Source organism: Haliaeetus albicilla, chromosome 9 (genome assembly GCF_947461875.1).
Source record: "Haliaeetus albicilla chromosome 9, bHalAlb1.1, whole genome shotgun sequence".
NCBI lineage: Eukaryota > Metazoa > Chordata > Aves > Accipitriformes > Accipitridae > Haliaeetus > Haliaeetus albicilla.
Genome location: NC_091491.1, coordinates 7,029,605 through 7,048,269, shown reverse-complemented (window position 1 = coordinate 7,048,269; position 18,665 = coordinate 7,029,605). Strand labels below are relative to the sequence as shown.

Below are 18,665 nucleotides of genomic sequence, written 5' to 3'. Positions count from 1 at the left end.
AAAGATAAGGCTGAGCAAGGCTTGGGGAAATCCATTGATTTCGCTGCTCCAGAGCGAGGCAGAGCACCAGGCTATGGTGTGCGCTAGAAAAACCAAACTTTTAACGCGCTTTTTGTATCGCTTGTCCAAATTACGCATCCCGGAAGGCCTCAGGGTGAACTTTGGGAACATAACAGGCCCTCAGGAAGGTCCCTCTGCACAGGAGGCAGCAGCTGGGCTTTGCGTGGCTGCAGGCTGCGGCGGTTTGGCTCATTTTCTGCAAAATCATGGAAAAAAACCTGGAGCGCTCACTGGAGAACCTGCCTAAGAGACCAGCGTGGCCTTAGCTATAGTGAAGTGGCCCATCAAGCCCTGAGGGTCATGGCAGCCGTGCCGGCTTTCGTAGCACTCCCCGGAAAAAGCCCAGATCCCGCCCGCGGCCCAGATCTGAGGAAAAAGGGGGAAAAACTCATTTTCTTGCTGAAACCGGGGCGGGGGGAGAGGAGGCAGCCCGGGCCGCGGGGGGGCCGCCCTGCAGTGCCGCCTGATGACCGCCAGGCGGCGCCATAACCCCCCAGCCGCGCCACGCCCCCCTCCCCTCCCCGCCTTGGCCTGACGTGACGTCGTCGCGGAGCGCCACGTCCGGCGCGATCGGCGGGGTGGGGCGGGAGAGGCGCGCCCGCCCAGCGAGCCAATGGGGTGTGGGCGCGCGTGCGCGGCTGGTCGGCGCCGGGCGCGCGTCGCGGGCTGAGGCGGAGGGAGGGGGTAAGATGGCGGCGCCCGTCCTGCTGCGAGTGTCGGTGCCGCGCTGGGAGCGGGTGGCCCGCTCCGCGGTGTGCGCGGCCGGCATCCTGCTCTCCCTCTACGCCTGCCACCTGGAGCGGGAGAAGGGCCGCGACCTCCACTACCAGGCCCTGTGCGACCTCAGCGAGCGGGTCCGCTGCTCCGCCGCCATCACCTCCAGGTGAGGCGGAGATGGGACGTGCCGCCGCCTCAGGCCGCCGCGGGGAGAAGGGGCTGGGGGCACGGGGAGCGGCGGGGCCGGGCCCCGGAGAGCGCTGCCTCCGGTGCCTCGGGGGCTAAGGCGGGGGCTGCTGGGAGTCCGGGCCGGTTCTGTGAGGGGGGCGGCGGCGGTGGCGGGAGGGTTTGGCCGATCGTGCGGGCGGCAGGAGCCCGCGGCTGCGGGCCGGGGCTCGTCCCGGGGAGGGCTTGCCTGGGGCACGGAGGGGGCTGGGCAGCTGGGCCTGTGCTGGGGGCTACAGGGCGGGCAGGCCGAGGAGGGGGGTGTCGGGGCTCCCGGTTTAGGCAGCCCCTTCGCTGGAGGGCTGGTGTGGGAACGGCTTTTCTTCGGGATCGCTACAGGCCGGAGGGTGAGGCACCTGCAATTTCTGTGTTGTAATCGATGGCAATTAGCTAGAGTGACAGGCATTTTAGTGGCAAATGCAGGTTAGAGTAAAGTGCTGTAGGTGTGACTAGTGGTTGAGGCCAATGTAAACACGTACAATTGTAGGTGATTGGGTTTGGGTTGTTTTATCGGAGTATCTGAATTGCATTTTCATTGTAATGTCACCTGGCAGCAAAGAAGATTGCTTTTGTGATACAGAGGAAGTGCTTACTTCAAGAGAGATTTGTATGCCTCAGCAGCAGGAGCCCAGTCCAAATCCTGATTTATTTTACAGGCTTCCTGTCAGTAATTACTTTACCAGCTGTTTTCTAAAGGCCAGTGTTTCTTATTCTTGTTAGGGGAGCTGATGTATGAATTTTAATATGCTGCTAGCTTAACTCGTTGTCAACTAACTAGTTGATTGAATTACAATAATGAAAAGACTTAACCTGCTGTGTAGTTAGAAGTTCTACCAGTATAAACATGGTACAGGAAATACTTTCAGGTGTATTTTGGACAAGAAACTCTCCTAAAAGTGTATTCTCAAATATTTCAACTAGAGAAATAAGATTATTTGTCCAGTAGTTTCAAAACTGCTCTGTGCACATATATATGTGTGTACATGTCTGCATATGCATATATATTTGTGTGCGTGTATATATATATAGACATATAAAGACATATGCAAAGGCATCCACAAGTAAGGAGCCGGCAAGGGGAGGGGTTTGGTTCTTCAGCAAATGTAGGTATTAAATGCTTCCTTTTTTTTTTAATGAGAATTTTGTTATTATCATGTTAGTGCCTTCACCTGAATGAGTACTTGAGATTCCACCCCTCCACCCCCTCTTCCGTGTAACCTGCATAAAAGCTGTCACAGTTTTTATAAAGGTACTTGCTGTATTGTCATAACAAGCCAGTGGGGGAGAATATGCCCATACTCTGTCAAGTTGGAAGCTGGTTAAATTGTTTAGGCAAAACATACAGGGAACTCTTATTCTTAAAACCACTTCTGAGGTGACAGAAGTGGGATTGTGTTATGTTACAAAGAGATGTGTATCTGCGGGTATCTGAAAGGAGGTTCTTGTGATTGAATGAGGACTTTAACTCTGCTTTTCTGTCTGTCACCAGATAATCTTTAGTTTGTGAAGGTGCTTGTTCATGTCTCTATTTGAGAAGTGTCCCAAAATGAGAAGTCTCAATCTAAACAGGAAAAAGGTTTTAATAATCTTGACAGATAACTTAAATTTATAAATTAAAATTATGCATAGGCTACTGAGATTAAACCACGTGAGTATCATCAGTAATATAAGTTTTACCACAGCTATAGAGGCAAAAAGAGAATAACAGGGATTTAAGCACCTAAGTAGCCTCTGTAGTAGTCTGTTTCTGTATAGAATTGGTCTTTCATTAGCTTTTTATTGTTACTGCAAATGTTGCTATTGAGACCGGGAATTTGAAGTAATAGTTTTAATGCATGTTTACTAAATGCTTTGAAGAAGTAAAATAATTCTAGTTATGTCTTTAAGTACTTCTAATTATGGAATAATGCTTGGTAATTATAGTGTTCATTAGTTATGCTGCAGCTGAAACCTTGAGTATGCCATGGTAAGACCTGTGAACATTTTACTGCAGGAATTCTATGTAATAATATGGACAGTTAGGGATAAAATCAACTAAAAGCTCACTAGCAGTTGCTAGGAGAATCATGCTTAAAGACTGAAGTATTGCAGATGTCAGGATAGCTCATGATAATTACAGCAGGTGGTAAAAGGAGTTTGTGGAAAAGGAGTGTGCAAGTTCTGTTCAGTCAAACCATATTTGGAGAAGAATGTGCTTTTAACGCTGTACAGGACACAGACAAAAAAGGAGTATTGCTTTAAAACTAAGACAAGAGGGCAAGCTATTAAACTTTGAAGTAAGAATAACGTTGAAAGAAATTAATCTTATTTTCCATGTTGCCACAGCTCCCTATCCATCAGTCATTCTCTCTCTCTCTGTTCAACTGAATAGTCCTTGTTACTACCATGCATCACCAAAGTTTCTCTGAAACTTGATTTCTGAAAGGAACTTTTAACTACTGTTTAGATTTCTCCAAGATAGCAGAGTTTCAAATATGGTGTTCCAGCATTTTCACATGTAATGCAGATTCTTTTCTCATTACGCTGTTACACTGGCAATCACAAATTATTTCATTTAGCTGATTAGCAGAGTTAACTCTACAGAGTTAAATGGGTGACAAACTTGTACTTTGTGGCTTTTACTGGCTTCTAGAGTGTTCATTTGGTTGTGTGACTTTTTATTTAAGCTAGATTTACTAATGGAACTTGGAATGTAATGATCTTAACATCTCAAGTGTTGACTCTAGCAGTGGACTGGAAAGCACATCGCAGTGTTGAGATTAATTTTAACTGTATAGAATAATTAGAATAAATTAGCGTATTCTTCCCTGAGCTGAGTTACTTTGGAACTAAGTTCTGGTCTTTGGGGAGGATTTTTTTCCCTAATAAGCTGTTAGTATTTCCAAATCTTGCTTTTAAGCCAAATCTGGTATTGGCACAACAATGAGAACAGAAATGTTGTAAAGATTACCAGCATGCAGAGGGAGGAGTGTGGAAAAATCTTGTATCAGAGACTGACTCATCCAGAAGATTATGTTTGAGAGATCTTCCTAGTATCCCTTATTCAAAATATTAATGGTCAGCACATTTCAAGCTTTTATTGTGGGGAAAGTTCACTAGATAGTTTAGAAAGAAAAACAGCTAAGGACTGTATGATGACCACTGTCATTTTCCAAGAAGAAATAAGGGAAGGTATTAGGGAAATAATTGGCAATTGCTCTAGGTGTTTTAAGTGAATTGCTCTCTTTTATATTTGAGAATAATTAAGTGCCAAGAATGGCTTTATTTATAATAAAACTGGCTAATAGCAGTTCCTAAAAAATCTTTTAGGTTTTGCTGCTATAATAGTTTCACAGAGGGAATGAAACTAATAGACAAGTTTCAAGTGATATGGATAGTGCTATGGCTTGAAACAAAATGTGGTATTTAAGTAGTAATGCAGAGACCCAGAGCTTTTTGCTTTGTTCTTTCGTGTGCCCTGGGAGACTTTTGAGTCTTCTGATGTGTTTCTACTTTCTGTCTTGATTAATTTAAAGTTCCTGCAGAGCAGATTAGTGGATGGCTCTTTCTGAAGGAAGTTTTGTAGCCTGGCATGTGTTAATGCTGTCACAACTTTAATACAGACTTAAGATAGCTGGCATGAATGACCAAAGGGCACATGTCACTGCATATCTTTAGCAATATTTGTAGCTTTTGGCCAGCTGCATAAGTGAAGAGGTTTGGAAATAGTCAATATTGATCTATGTTAACATCTCCAGCTGACTTACTGAAGAAGTCCTAGAGTCAAAATAGGATTTCAAGAATCTGTGTTCTTTGGATATAATTTGATACATCACATATTTTAGGGATTCCCTGTTCTGAACTTCATGTTAATGTGCAAGGATTGTCATCCTGTATTTAAGCCACTCTTCCTGTTCTGAAAAATGCCTGTCTGCCTTACATCTTCTAGTGGATGCATCAAAGTAATCATCTGGTAGTCCTTGAAAATGTACATCTGTAAAATTTTACGTGTGTTGTGGACAGGTCTGTGCAGACATGGAGTAGTTTTACTGGATTTGCCAAGAGTGGCCTGTGACAACTGTAGTGTTATTGTATTGTTCTGCTCACCTTCATAAATCATTTTAAGCAGTTAGTTTACATCTGTGTAAATGTTATGTTTAAATTGCTCAGTCTTGTGACATAGTACTTCAGCGCCATGTTGTGTGAGTGTAATTATGCTGGTGTAGAGCTTACTTCTCTGCAGAATGGGCATGCAATTATGCTATAAGTTATTGCAGTTAAAACTTTGACCAGTGCTGTTTTTTTCAGTGAAGCACACCTTGCTAGAACTATTGTTCTGGTGCATCTTTATAGAGCGCAGACCGTAACAGAGATCAAGTTGACAAGAACAACCCCGTTATCTAGGAAAGTGGGACATGGAAGAAAACTTCTTTGACCTCCTCCCTAACCTGATGTTTATGTTGCAGGTTCCCATTCAGTTCTGTTGTGGGGCAGTTCCTGTAAACTTGATGTCTGTCAAGTTTGCTTGATTCCAGGTTAAGAACATTTTATAGCAGTTATCTTTCATATTAATGGTAAGTTCCTGATGTCGTAGCATTTTTTTTTATTGCTGTACCTGCAAGCAAGCATTCAGATATGTTTGAGGTTGACAGCTGCAATTGTTAGTGACTGATGTAAGATGAGAAATGGTAAAAGTAACTTTATGCAGGTAATGGGAAAAGCTTGTCCAGTCTCTTCTTGTGAACCAGTGCACACAAATGAGGCCCATGTGCTTTTTTTGAAATTTTACTAGTTTTGCAAGTCTCTGCTCTTTTCTAGTCAGTAATATCTTTAACCTGAGCCAAGTTAATTGTTTTTGTTAGGCATTTTCGATTCTGCGTAGAAGAAGGTAAAAGTTTAATCAAACTGCTGAAGGGCAGTATGTGGAGCAGCTGGTGGTCATACAAGAGGAATCATATTTGTGGTTCTTAGGCTACTGAAATAGTTTACAGGAAAATGTTGCCTCCTGAGACTCAGCTATAATCTGTCTGTAATTTAATATCGGTTGTTGTTTATTTCCAAGGTCTGCAAATTGTTAGAGAGCAGATGTAAGGGTGCTTCTTCAGTTATTCTGTAGCAAGGATTCATTGTTTTTGCTGTCTGAGGGAAGGTTTGAAGATCTCTAGTTAGTTGATTGGGCAGGGGGAAATCGGTGTAGACAGAATCCATCTAGTACGTCAAGCGCTTTGCTTCAGCAGGATTTGGAGTGCTGCAGGTTCAAGATGATGGTGAATTGGCATAGCTGTAGCTAGGTAAGTGTGATAGAAGTTTTACAGCTAAGGATGCTGAGCCGAAAAAGCGCAAACAACTTGAGGCCAAGATAGGTTGTATTATTCTGCCTTTTTAGCCTGGTTTCTAGAGAAGATTTTGCCTTTGTGTGTTGTGTATTAATAATTTATTTTATAATTTTTCAATTTTTTTAATGTCAAAATTTAACAAAGGATACAAGTTACTAAAGTTTTATAGAAACAGATTTGGTGCCAAAGGGGAGGGGGGAGACACTCTAAAGTAACACCTCTGCTGAAGGGAAAAAAAACCCTACTGTGTGAGCTAAGGTTATCTGTCCCATTTGGTCTGCCAGCCAGCCAGGCAGCACATGTGCAAACAGAACTCGGACAAAACTGATAGGTAATGGACTTGACTGGGGAGGCAGGGTGCTGGAGGGTGTGAGCTGAGAGGGATCTGGAAGTTATTCCATGTGCTGGGGAAGGAAGGTGTTTCAGGAACCTTTGTAGAAAACCAGCTTCATTAGTTCTAAAGCAAGTTGTTCCCAAAGCAGCAGAAGCTGATAGTTCAAGCAATTTTTGTCTCATCTTTTTAACAGAAGACTGATGGCTTAATACTTCAGACTGATATAATAGGTAGTGGCTGAGGCACAACTTTTATAAATACAGGAGTACCCTAGCTATGTGAGTCTTTTTTTTTTTTTTTTCCAACCTTATGGTATATACATGAACATGGGTATTTTTGCTTTTCATAAATAATAATATTTGTAGCTTGGCTGGAATTTGCAATAGGGCTGAGAATTATTTTGCCTGATGCAAAGTAAATTTAACAAACTGCCTATAGTTCAAATTTGGGCTTCGTTTACAATAGCTTCATAGAAGAGATTATGTAGAAGGAATACCATGCTGTTGGCTTGTAGCTTGAATAACCAGTGCTTCTGTAAAGACTGCTATAAAATAATTAACCACTGTCTGCTTGAGATTTTGCTGATCTAGACACTGCAATTTTTTCAGACTGTTTCTGAGGTAAAGCTGGAGGATATATAGAACAAAATCGCATTTGTTTATGGTAAATACTGCTAATAGATTTAAACATGAAATTAAGCGTATCAAAATTTTTGAGCACTCTTGGCAAGTTTACAAATGGGAATTTTTAATCTCCTTTCTTTCGCATGGCTTCTAATTGAAGGCTTTTACTTAATTTATTAAAACTGTTAGAGTAGCCTAAGCAACCTTGTAACAATGAACTAGGTTTAATCCAAAATCCTCTAGTGAAGTTGTAAAGAAGCTGCAGCTGAAGTTTCTTAACATGCTAAGTATTAACATGCTCCAGATCCTTTGACCTTTACATGAGCTTTTCACTGAAGGCAACGTGTAAGCATAGGCCAGCTTTACTCCCCTACTGAGAACTTTCATTCTGTACTGTGACTTATATCAGAAGTCAGATGACACTTAAGGAAATGTGCATATCACTTGTCAAGTGTAAGTGTTTTTTAGAAAATTGTATTTATTGTTTTCTCAGGGTTACAAAGTGGTAAACGGTGCTTGCTGTTGATAACAAAATAATTCTTATGGGATGAAAAATAATCCTGAAATGAGGGCCTTCAAGTAATCTACTACTACTCAGAAAACAAAACTTGGGTTCTTTATTTACAGTTCTTTGAAAATATAATCTTTTTTATTATTATTGTTTGCCCTTTTCATTGCAGCAAACCTAAAAATTGAGAGAGAGAAATGTGTTAGAAAACCTGCCGCTGTAGTGTTCTCAGACTTTGAATCATACGTGCCATTTAATAATCTGGTCTCCTGAAGGATTTGATAGCATATTCAACGAGACATTTAGGAGACTAGAATGTGAACTGGGAAGTATGTGTGCTTTGTTCAAGGCAGCTGCTACTTGCTGTTGTCAGGAACATGGTACTGAAGCTAGCTGGACTTGACCTGATCTAGTATGGTTATTTTCATGTTAAAATGAATGTACAGTAGTGTTGTGGTTTAACCCCAGCCAGCAACTAAGCACTATGCAGCCACTTGCTCACTCCTGCCCCACCCAGTGGGATGGGGGAGAGAATTGGAAAAAATGTAAAACTCGTGGGTTGAGATTAGAACTGTTTAATAGAACAGAAAGGAAGAAACTAATAATGATGATGATGATAATAATAATAAAAGGATTGGAATATACAAAACAAGTGATGCACAATGCAATTGCTCACCACTCCCTGACCGATACCCAGTTAGTTCCCGAGCAGCGATCCCTCCTAGCCCCACTTCCCCCAGTTTATATACTGGGCATGACGTCCCATGGTATGCAAAACCCCTTTGGCCAGTTTGGGTCAGCTGTCCTGGCTGTGTCCCCTCCCAACTTCTTGTGCCCCTCCAGCCTTCTTGCTGGCTGGGCATGAGAAGCTGAAAAATCCTTGACTTAGTACAAACACTACCTAGCAACAGCTGAAAACAGCAGTGTGTTATCAACATTCTTCTCATACTGAACCCAAGACATAACACTGTCCCAGCTACTAGAAAGAAAATTAACTCTGTCCCAGCCAAAACAAGAACAACTAGTTAGTTCTTTTCTTAACATGAGGACTAAGGATTCCCAAGTGAAATTGAGGTGATGTGATTCTGGCATTCATCACTGGAGGATGTTGTGGAGGTCAAAAGTATGTATTCAGAAGGCATCTAGGTACATTCAGGAAGGCTTCAAGGTAGGCTACTGAGTGTGTAGATGCAGGTGAAACCCCAGTTCAGAAGTTCCTTAAGCTGATTCTTAGTGATAATTGAGGTCAAGGAGAGCATCTTGAGGAACGATCTTTTTGTAAAAGCCCTTAAAAACATCTCCTGTAGGTAACTGTCAGAATTGGGGTGCTTGGCTAGAAAAAAACAGCATAGCATTTCTTACAGAGAGTGGATGAGATAATCTTGACTCCTGGCTAAATACGTACTTTTTGTTTGTTTGTTTGATTTGCTGTGTTTGGCAGGCTTGGAATTCTGTTGCTTTTTGAGCCAATACTGATAACTCTTACAGCTTTTAACTTGTTAAACATGGAGGTTGTTTGCTTGTCCTTTAAAATGACTGAGATGCTAGTGTCCTGCTTGAGGTTCTCTTGGTTACCTTTCTGACAGTCGTATTGTCTCTGCTAAATTATGGTAAAATGTTTAGAGTTAAAGTGTACTCCCATAATACGCTGTTCTGGAACACAGAGGATATTCATAATTGTGCAAAAGAGGTAATGATTTAACAGTATAAGATTTTATTTGAGATATGTCACTTGTGGATCAAAATTACCTCTGTTCTTTTCTTCCTGTTAAGAAGTGTCAAGTGCATGCAAATACTGCTTTAAACTTCTAAAAATGCAACACTTCTGAGCTTTGTTAAATATCACAAACAAAAAGGGACACTGTTTAGAGGGTGGATAATAATTTTCAAAACCTCCTTTTGATAAAAAGAAATGCACATTGGACTAAAAGTCACTATAGTATTCAATTTTAGATGTTAGAAAACTACGTGAACAGTTCTAAACACTTTGTCTTGGATTTCTTGAATCACTTCTGAAAACTTTTTTCAAGAACATTCAGACTTGTACCTGCAAATGGGAAGTGAAGCAGGCTGTCATCTTGAACAGAGAGGGAATTTGAGTTACTTGAAACATACAAGAAGACGTAAAGATTTATTTTAAAATTTCCTTGAAGCTAGTTCAGAGTGCCTTTTTTTTTTCCTATTAGGAGTGAAACTCGGGTGTGGCAAAAGTAGGCTTGCCACATGTGTTTGTCATAGTGCTCTGAATCATGCAGGGTGACTTCATGATTTTCACAACAGATCAACTGACTGCTTCAGGATGGGGAGCCACAAGTCAGTATCAGGAAAAAGTTGGTGATGTTGGACTATGCTTTTATCTTGCTGTGCAAGCAGCTCTTTAATTAGTGCAGTTCATTTTACTTAGCATTCTGTATCAAAAAAAATGATCCAAGTTAACAATAGTTCTTGTAAATTATATTCTTTATAAGAAAGACAAGTTCCATGAAGAACTTCTGAGCAGTCTATAGTCCTTTTTACTGATGTTTTATTTCTTGGAGTTTATTGTTAGGACTGCAATCTTTCTTCTTGCTATTTGTTTGCCATGTGTTTTTAGACTTTCAAAGTTATCATAACTCAGGTGTGATTTGCATGCTTTTGATGTGAGAAGGAAGATTTTCATACTCAGTCCTCTTCCTTCCTCCAGTTGTTTGTGGAAGTACTTGGTTCATTGTGGGTTTTGGGACCTCCTTGATAGATTAGAAGATGATTTAGCCTCTTCAGTAGAGAAATTAGATGGAAATAGAAATATACAAAGTCTAAATATTTTGCTTTTCAGTTTGATGCAGAAAACTTCCTCACACTTCCAACATTATAAGGCTGGAAAAAGTGCTTCGTCCTAAACCACAAGCTCCTTAGCCGTCTTGAAGTCTGTGGAATAAGATGCGAGATTAGAGCTGTACTCTGTCGACTGAAATTTAATACTTGATGTCCTTAAAGCTGCTACAAGGCCAACAAGATACTTAATGAACTATTGCATGTGGGAAAAGCTTTTACCATGCTCTGACCTTCTTGCAGCTATGAACAGATCCCTTGGGGACACTGACTGTCAGGAAGGGCTTCAACTCCTTATCTTTCCGTTAGCAACATTTTATTCACTTGCAGAATAACTGTAGGGTCAGATTCTGTAGTCTAAAGTTTCTGATGTTTTAAGCTGAGTTTGCTCTCAAACATGACAGGATCTCATGAGCATCAGAAGTGAGAGCGTACAGCTAGGGCAGGGAGAGGGTAGGAATTCTGCATCCTGCAGTTACTTTGAGCTAGGCTAATGTTGAACCACAGACTTAGGCACACTTTGAGCTACACGCACTGTTTAGTCTCTCAGTAAGGAAAGCCTGAGTGTGTTCAAACAGAGTTTAATGTCATCCTACAAAGAATTCTCTCTTGGAGAGTAGAACAATGAACTGCACCTGGATAGTAAGCTGAAGCATCTATAAATGTGGTAATACAGAAAAATAAAAATAGACTATTAAATGCAAAATGATTATACCTTTAATATATTTGTCTGGCTCTTTAATAGTGCATTTGCTAGCTGGACAACGTGAGACAATTGTTACATGTGTTGTGACGATCTTATCAAAGTAGGGCTTAAAAAAAAAACAGTTCTCGCTTAAAATCCAGATAACATTCAATGTGTGGGAGGAAAGTCTCGTCATAGCTGGGATTCTTTGGAACTTGCAGTATTTCTTTATAATGTTTGCTTATGTATTGTTGCACTGTGTTTTGTCTTTTTTTAAAATGCCATGCTTTTGGAAGTGTGGCTCCCTTAGCTGTGAAGTGTTGCACTTGCATCTCTATAGCTGCTTTTCCAGATCTTTGGTATCCATCCTTGACGCAACTTTGCCCACAAACTAAAATAAACTATACTATACGCTAACTGGGACTGTTTGCCTTCATGTGCTGCAGGGAGGATGTATAACCAGCCTTGTCCCCCACGGTTTGCATAGCCCCAAACTTGCACTGGGGTGACTGCAGGGAGTGCGACAGTATTGCACTGCTCCTCCCAGCAATTAACTTTGTGTCGTTCTGACCCTTCGCAGCTCTGGGATGTGAGGCATTGTCCCCATGGTAAAGCGAGTGTTGGCCTTTTCTATGCTGACTTGAAGCTTTATATTTGCACATTAAGTTTCACTTCAGTTGTTTACAAGATTTGAGACCAAACTAGTTGAAAGTATGTTTGGGTTTTTTACTGTTTATGCAGGAATTGGTACATAATTCTAGGAATTGGTACATAATTCTCTGCTTTCTAGGAATTGGTACATAATTCTCTGCTCAATTTCTTCAGGAGAAGAGCACAAGACTTTGGTATAATAGTTAATTGCAGAGAGTTACTAAGTTTGAATTAAAATTATTAATTTGAATATGTTTTGAAAATATTGTGCAAATGGCTGTGAGATTATGAAGTATTTTGGAGATAGTATTAAATTGTACTTATTGTGGTATCTTTCTTGTGTGAGGAAACTGCTTGTAATGTGGTGGTAGCCTTTCACTGGTCTCAGATGTATGGTGAAATATATCAGCAATGTTCCTGTAGTGTGGAGAGAGCAAACCTATGCTGTGTCTTGGTTTAGTAGAACCATTGCATCTAGTACAACAAGCTATTCGGAAACTGCACTTCTGTTGGCATAAATGTAACACACTAGTGTTTTCTGCTGCAACAGAAGTGAGGAATTGCGCTTTTTTTTTTATATATAGTTATGTGACAGTTAACCTGATAATGTAAACCTAACCTTGCATTTATGTAGTGCTTGACTTGATGCTCCAAAGACATGCTGGCAGATATCCTAACATTCTCTTGTAAGTGAATTAAGTTGCATGTTGAAGTAGCGTTAACTTCTCTTCATATTTTCAAGTGATGCTACTAAATATGGTCCTCACTTTGCTTTTACAAATAATGGCATGATTTGCCTTAGGGCATCAGATTACTGGTTTCTAGCACAAATACCTTCGCTAATTTAATCTTTTATCCCCCTTGTTGCAGCAGCAGTTTTGTAGGGCTTGTGCCGCTTTCCACCTTATCACTAAAAAGTTGGAAGTCACTTTGTGGTTAAGGTACAAGTTCAAAATGTCACACTGTGCAAGGGCTATAACAAATGAGGTCTGTGAATCTTGTTATGGTACCATCCCCAGCTTGTCTCTTGACAGATTTGGGTTCCTTCTGAGGTGTTAGACTGCTCAGGAGCAGCTGAAGTGCAAACATATGTTCTGATTTGCTTGCTCTGATGCCAGTGAGGTGAGTGCTGGCAGAGCTGGTAACAACTAGTTACCAATTTGTACCATTTTCCCTCAGCTGTATAGTGAGCATGTGTCCAACTTACTGTGGTGGAGAGAGCTGCTAAAGCTGTCAGTGGAGGAAAGAAGTGTTTATTTGATGAAAGAGCTTTAAACTACAACCCTAGGAAGCAGACGTGGTATTTGGTGAAGTTGCAGCTCGGTGAACTTGGTAGTTTCTAGTGTGTCAAATAACTTATATCAGCAATGAGTGGGACAAAGTTGTGCCTAGTGAAGCCCCTGTTGCAAGCTGCTTGGCTTTGCAAGATAGCCCTGAACTTTATATAGGACTGCAGTGGTTGTGTCAGAATATACTTATCTCCACCCCACCCCCCCCACCCCCCCCACCAGTGATGAATTGAAAATACTGGTGCAAAGCAATAGGTGCCCAAATACAAGTTAATTAGTTTCACTGTTTTACAGATGGGGTCGAGGATTCGGTCTGTTGGGTTCCATCTTTGGAAAGGACAGTGCAATAAATCAGTCAAACAGTGTTTTTGGACTCGTGTTTTATATACTACAAATGCTACTTGGTAAGTATTAATTCATTTTAGACCCTAAAGTATATAACAGGTCTGTGGTGATGGATGAGTGCATTATACATTGTGCAATCTGCAAGAGACCAGATAAATGCATGTGATTTTTATCTTTTTTTTTTTTAGCACCAGTCTAATTATACATCTGTCCAACAGGCTTAAAAACCCAACTGAAAACAAGAGCAATTGCATTTTTTCCTGCTATGCTATTAAAATAAGTGTCATGACAGTTGCTGCACTGGTATTTTCACTTAATAATATTTAGCATTGGATTGCACAAAAGAAAAGAGAGGAAATAAAAATGGAATTTACAAGTTTTGCAGGAGTAAGAGATAGCAGGCAAAAAAAGTGCATGAAGTGTAATGTATGCATATTTCTTTGTAACTCTGTGTTCTGCTATAAAGCTATTAATATTGATAGACATAACTTGATCAACCTGTAACTTTCCCATAACTCAGGAATATGGAAGATGGTAAATACTACACATACTTCTTATCAAAGGACTGTCATACAGAACCTAGAAGCTCCCCTTCAAATAGCGATTTGTCAGTCATCTTGAACTCATGGTATTTTAAACGGACTTTTACGTAATACAGACTTGCTGAGTAGCCGTCAGTTTGAATTAGAGTGCTTAGGCTTTTTGCTTTGTGTGGAAGGGGGGAATGAGAGCAGCGGTAGTAACTTTCTCTCTCTTGTTGCAGGTATGACAGCAAGTGCAGTAGCAGCTCTAATCCTCATGACATCCTCCATAGTGTCTGTAGTAGGGTCATTGTACTTGGCATACATTCTGTACTTCGTGCTGAAGGAATTTTGCATTGTCTGCGTCATCACATATTTGCTGAACTTCATTCTCTTTATCATCAACTACAAACGACTAGTTTATTTGAACGAGGCCTGGAAACGGCAACTCCAACCCAAACAGGAATAACACCTGTTTGAACTTTTGACTGACAGTCTGAAGACCCAACTTCCATTAAGTTTATTTTGCAGTAATTTTTTTATTCTCCATATCAGACACTTTCCCTGAGAATCATAACTGAATTTTTAATTATAAATTTGAAGGGGCCCTAGATAATTTTTTTGTGCTAATCTTCAATTTAAATGTGGTTATGAAAGGAAGCTCTAATACAATCAAAGACAAGCTTTAACTTTACTTGGAAGGAGTTTTAGCCACAGCAAAACCTAGACTCTCTCTTCCCCCTCCACTTGTGAAGTGGGTAACACTTGCTATAAAATATCCTGTATATAAATTCAGGTATAATGAGATGTGATCATGACATTAAATATTCTAGACTAGCATACCATATTTAATGTTGCCATGTTTACAGTATGTGTATTACTTTTTTTTTTTAGCTGATGGACTTAGATTTGACTAGGACTTACACTGTAAATAAAATTAGAAATATTGGTTTCATCCCTGGAGAACTCACTGTACAATCAGTTTTGTTAGCCTAGGAGCTGTCAGAGTGTTCAGCTAATAGTCAACTGACATGATGGAAGAAGTGACCTCTGTAGAGAACACCGTGTTGCTGCACTCACTGCTAGTGCTTTCACAAGAATGATGGTTGGGATTTGTTCTTTTTTTTTTTTTTTTTTTTTGTCTCCAGTAACGAAAACGGAATTAAAGCTGAAACCTAAAGTATGTTCATTAAACCACAACTTCATTAATTTCTGTACAGAATGAAAATAGCTTAATGTGGTCAATAGAAAGCTGCCACTGGGATATTGTATGCAGATGGGGGGTTGGTATATCAAAGAGCGTTCTTTGAAAGGACTTAATTTCCATGCAGAGCTGTTTCATTTTTAAACTGCGGTCAGACAGCCAGTGTTACTAATGTTTGATGTTATATGAATGCTGCAGTATAGAATTGCAATTTGCAGTGGAAACCACTGACTGAGTGGGATAACCAAGTAGTGCTCTGAAGAAGCAGTTACTTAATTGATCTTCGTCAGGATCTTTGGTTTGTGCTATATTGGGAAATGAACTTTAGGCCTGACACGCATGAGATCCCTTGGAAGAGCAACCTGTTTAGTCGGATAAGTAAGTAAATGTGCTCCTGAAAATGAAATGTGATATAGTGCTATCATTGCTCTTTCTAATAACTAATTGAAAAAGAATTAAACTACAGATTTAAACAAAGGAACAAAATTGTAAATGTTGTTTCTGCACTCGGTATTCTAAGGCTGAATGTTAAAAGTGCCTTCTGTCTTAAAACGTTAAACCAAATACTTTGTGTTGAACTTGGCAGGCAGAAGTGTCCTTGCTTTAAAAATGAACAAACAAACAAAATTCCCAGCAAACTTGCTAGGGATAGAAGAGTATTAAGAGATCTGTTTTAGTTTTTAGACTGAGAAGTGGTAGCAATATTGTTTCAGTTAACTTAAATCAATGCGATAGAACATTGATGATGTGATTCGGAAAAGTAAAATACTTGTGTTTCCGACTCTGTGACACCAAAATGTATAGGTTCAGCTACTTTCTGTAATTGGTGCTGTGCTGCTTTTTGCCCTTGTCAGCTTCTAAATATGAAGAATTCCAACTGCATACCTGTTTATTTAAAGAACTAGTTTAACTAATTTTAGGATTTTTTTTTCTTTAACATGAATGTCAGAGAGACACTTATGTTGTATGGCTAAGTGGATTATAAACACTAAGTTGCTGAGGATAAACTTGACTGTGAAACATGCAGTGTTCTGTAGAGAAAATAGAATTTTTAGATTGACTTCACAAAACAGTATTTAAATTACTACTGAAGTAATTTTCTGGTTTGTATCAAGGATGTAGGTGGAAACTGCTTTTATGTATAGAGTTCTGTGGTATGAGTAACATCTGTTGCATGTAACACTAAATTACTTGTCCCTCTTGTCTAACAGTTTTAGACAACAATTCATTAAATGCGTTTTGTATTGACCAGAGTATAGTTAAAGCTTGTCTTGATGTTTAGTTCTGTCTCTGAAATGCCTTGAACTTTGATATGAGGGGAGTGAATGATGTTAAACTGGTCCCTCAAGGCTTTACTTTGTTCTCTTACAAGCCTTGAGGCAATATCACTGTTTAATATGTTGTATAGATTTATTTTGATGCATTCCTGTGATCTACACTAAGGCATCTTTTTCATCCAAGGAAGAGGTGAACACGTGCTGCCTGAAATGGTTAGTCGCAGTGCTAATATCTCAGAACAAGCAGCAACGGAGACAAGTGTAATCCATGATTACTTGGTCCAATTTCTGGGTGTAGTGCACACCGGAAAAAAGGAAAAAAAGCCCCATCAGCTGAAAGTATAGGTGTTGACTAACTTCGCTGTGTCTTGTGCTTGTCTGTGTGGGCATAGTCTGTTAATTCAGTTTGTTTAGTAAAATTGTTTAGGGCCAGATTTTCAGCAGTGGTGTCTGCAGTCCTTGTCTGTGTGCACATAGGGATCAAATGGAAATTGAGTTTGGTCTCTGGAAGAATTTGCAGCTACACTTTGTGCACGAACTTGCAAATCCGATCCTTAATTGTGAACTCTCTTGTCTTGTGTGCTTTTCTTGCGGTTACTTTTTACTGGAAGTGATTTGCTAGAAATGGCCCTAACTCTTCTACTTTCTCTGTTGTGCTTCAGAAATGCAGTTGGCCTGAATAAAGGGCAAAATAATCTTAGCAGTAGAAATTGGGACCTTTTTGCTTCTAGTTCTTTGACTCTTTCCTCATTGCTCCCAGTGATAGAAACAGCATATTTCTTCCAGTAAAATGGCTCAGGCTACAGTTACTAATGTGATGGAAATCAGACGAGTGCTTCATGCAACTGCCCCCTGCCTGCCCCCAGCCAAAACAAAAGTGGCAAATGTGTGGTTGATATTAATTTGACTCTTATGAATCCAAAAGCAAATTCTAAGAAATGGTGAGGATACAAGAGTATGGGTAAAAGCTAGTAAATAATGCCTGGTCTGGCAGAAGGTCAGGGGGGCATGACACAGATTCTGGTTGTGGTTTCAACACTCATGAGAATGGAGGGGGGGGAAATCATAATATATAAACAGTGGTTATGAATTTGGGCTGCTCTTCCCCCTCCTTGGCTCTCAGAAGCTCTGCAGGGAGGGGCCAATTGGAAAGGCAAAAGAACCTCATCCCAAAACCTGCTTAGGAATTAAACATTCCTGAAATCCTCTTACTGTAAGGTACTTGCTACTCTTAAGGCCAACGAAGCATTCAGGTCTCATTTAGGAAATGAATGTTCTTGGAAGTTTCTTACTGTAAAGTGTTTGCAATGCTAAGGCCAATGAAACATTCCCTACCACCTTTGATATCTAAAGTGACAATAAATCTCTCTTATTAGAAGATTACTGCATACTGTAGTAAGCATTTGTCTTTTGCTGTACGGAGTCTCTCGATCTTCAAAGGGATTGGTGAGGTGCTTCAGGCAGCACTTGATGCTCCTAATTTATATGGGCTAATGTCAAAGAGAGATCTAATAGCTTTGGTTCTGCCAATGTTGTTTAAACATGATCTAGACAAAACTGGTCCAGAAAAGATGAAGTATTCTGTTACCATAAAACTGTATTAAGCATGGCCTAAATATTAGGTGTTTGTTCTGTATAGTATGTTCCATCAACTATTTATTACTAGTGCTTTAAACTCCAAATTAAACATCCATTTAAATGGAGTCATTGGGCAGGTGTTCCTTTTATCAGTATAGGTTGAGAGATTCTCTATTGGAGGTTTAGGATACAATTTTGCTAACAGGTAAAACAATGTAAATATGTATGAATTCTATTTGTTGCACATAACTTTTTGGTATAAAAATAAATGTAGAAATGACCTGTGGACGTCTTGCTGCAATCATTCTTATGCTGCATTCATGCAGTCCAAACATAAGAGCTTGAATGAACCCAATCAGAGGCCTTTTTGGACTCAGTCTGAGCCTTAGAAACTGTTTTTAAAGTCAGTACTGTAATTCTGTTTCTAGAAATGTACTAAGTTGTGATTTTTTTCAAAGACATTGTGTGTTAGCAGTAGAAGGGTTAAAGCACTTGGGACCCCAGAGATACCAGTTTATTGAA

General features: G+C 40.1%; 1 protein-coding gene across 1 annotated transcript; it reads left to right on the top strand.

The window, feature by feature from the left end:
• Positions 1-707: 707 nt before the first annotated feature.
• VKORC1L1 (vitamin K epoxide reductase complex subunit 1 like 1) lies at positions 708-18,431 on the top strand. The gene is made up of 3 exons (XM_069791331.1): positions 708-943; positions 13,513-13,622; positions 14,327-18,431. The coding sequence occupies exons 1-3, from the start codon at positions 750-752 to the stop codon at positions 14,551-14,553; spliced, it is 531 nt and encodes a 176-aa protein (XP_069647432.1). The 5' UTR covers positions 708-749; the 3' UTR covers positions 14,554-18,431.
• Positions 18,432-18,665: the final 234 nt, after the last annotated feature.

What these genes read in the sequence shown, in the direction of transcription:
- VKORC1L1 (XM_069791331.1), top strand. Translation starts at nt 750, where the DNA reads ATGGCGGCGCCCGTCCTGCTGCGAGTGTCGGTGCCGCGCTGGGAGCGG. An exon ending in TCCGCCGCCATCACCTCCAG is followed by an intron (nt 944 to 13,512) that starts GTGAGGCGGAGA and finishes ACTGTTTTACAG; the next exon opens with ATGGGGTCGAGGATTCGGTC. An exon ending in TATACTACAAATGCTACTTG is followed by an intron (nt 13,623 to 14,326) that starts GTAAGTATTAAT and finishes CTCTTGTTGCAG; the next exon opens with GTATGACAGCAAGTGCAGTA.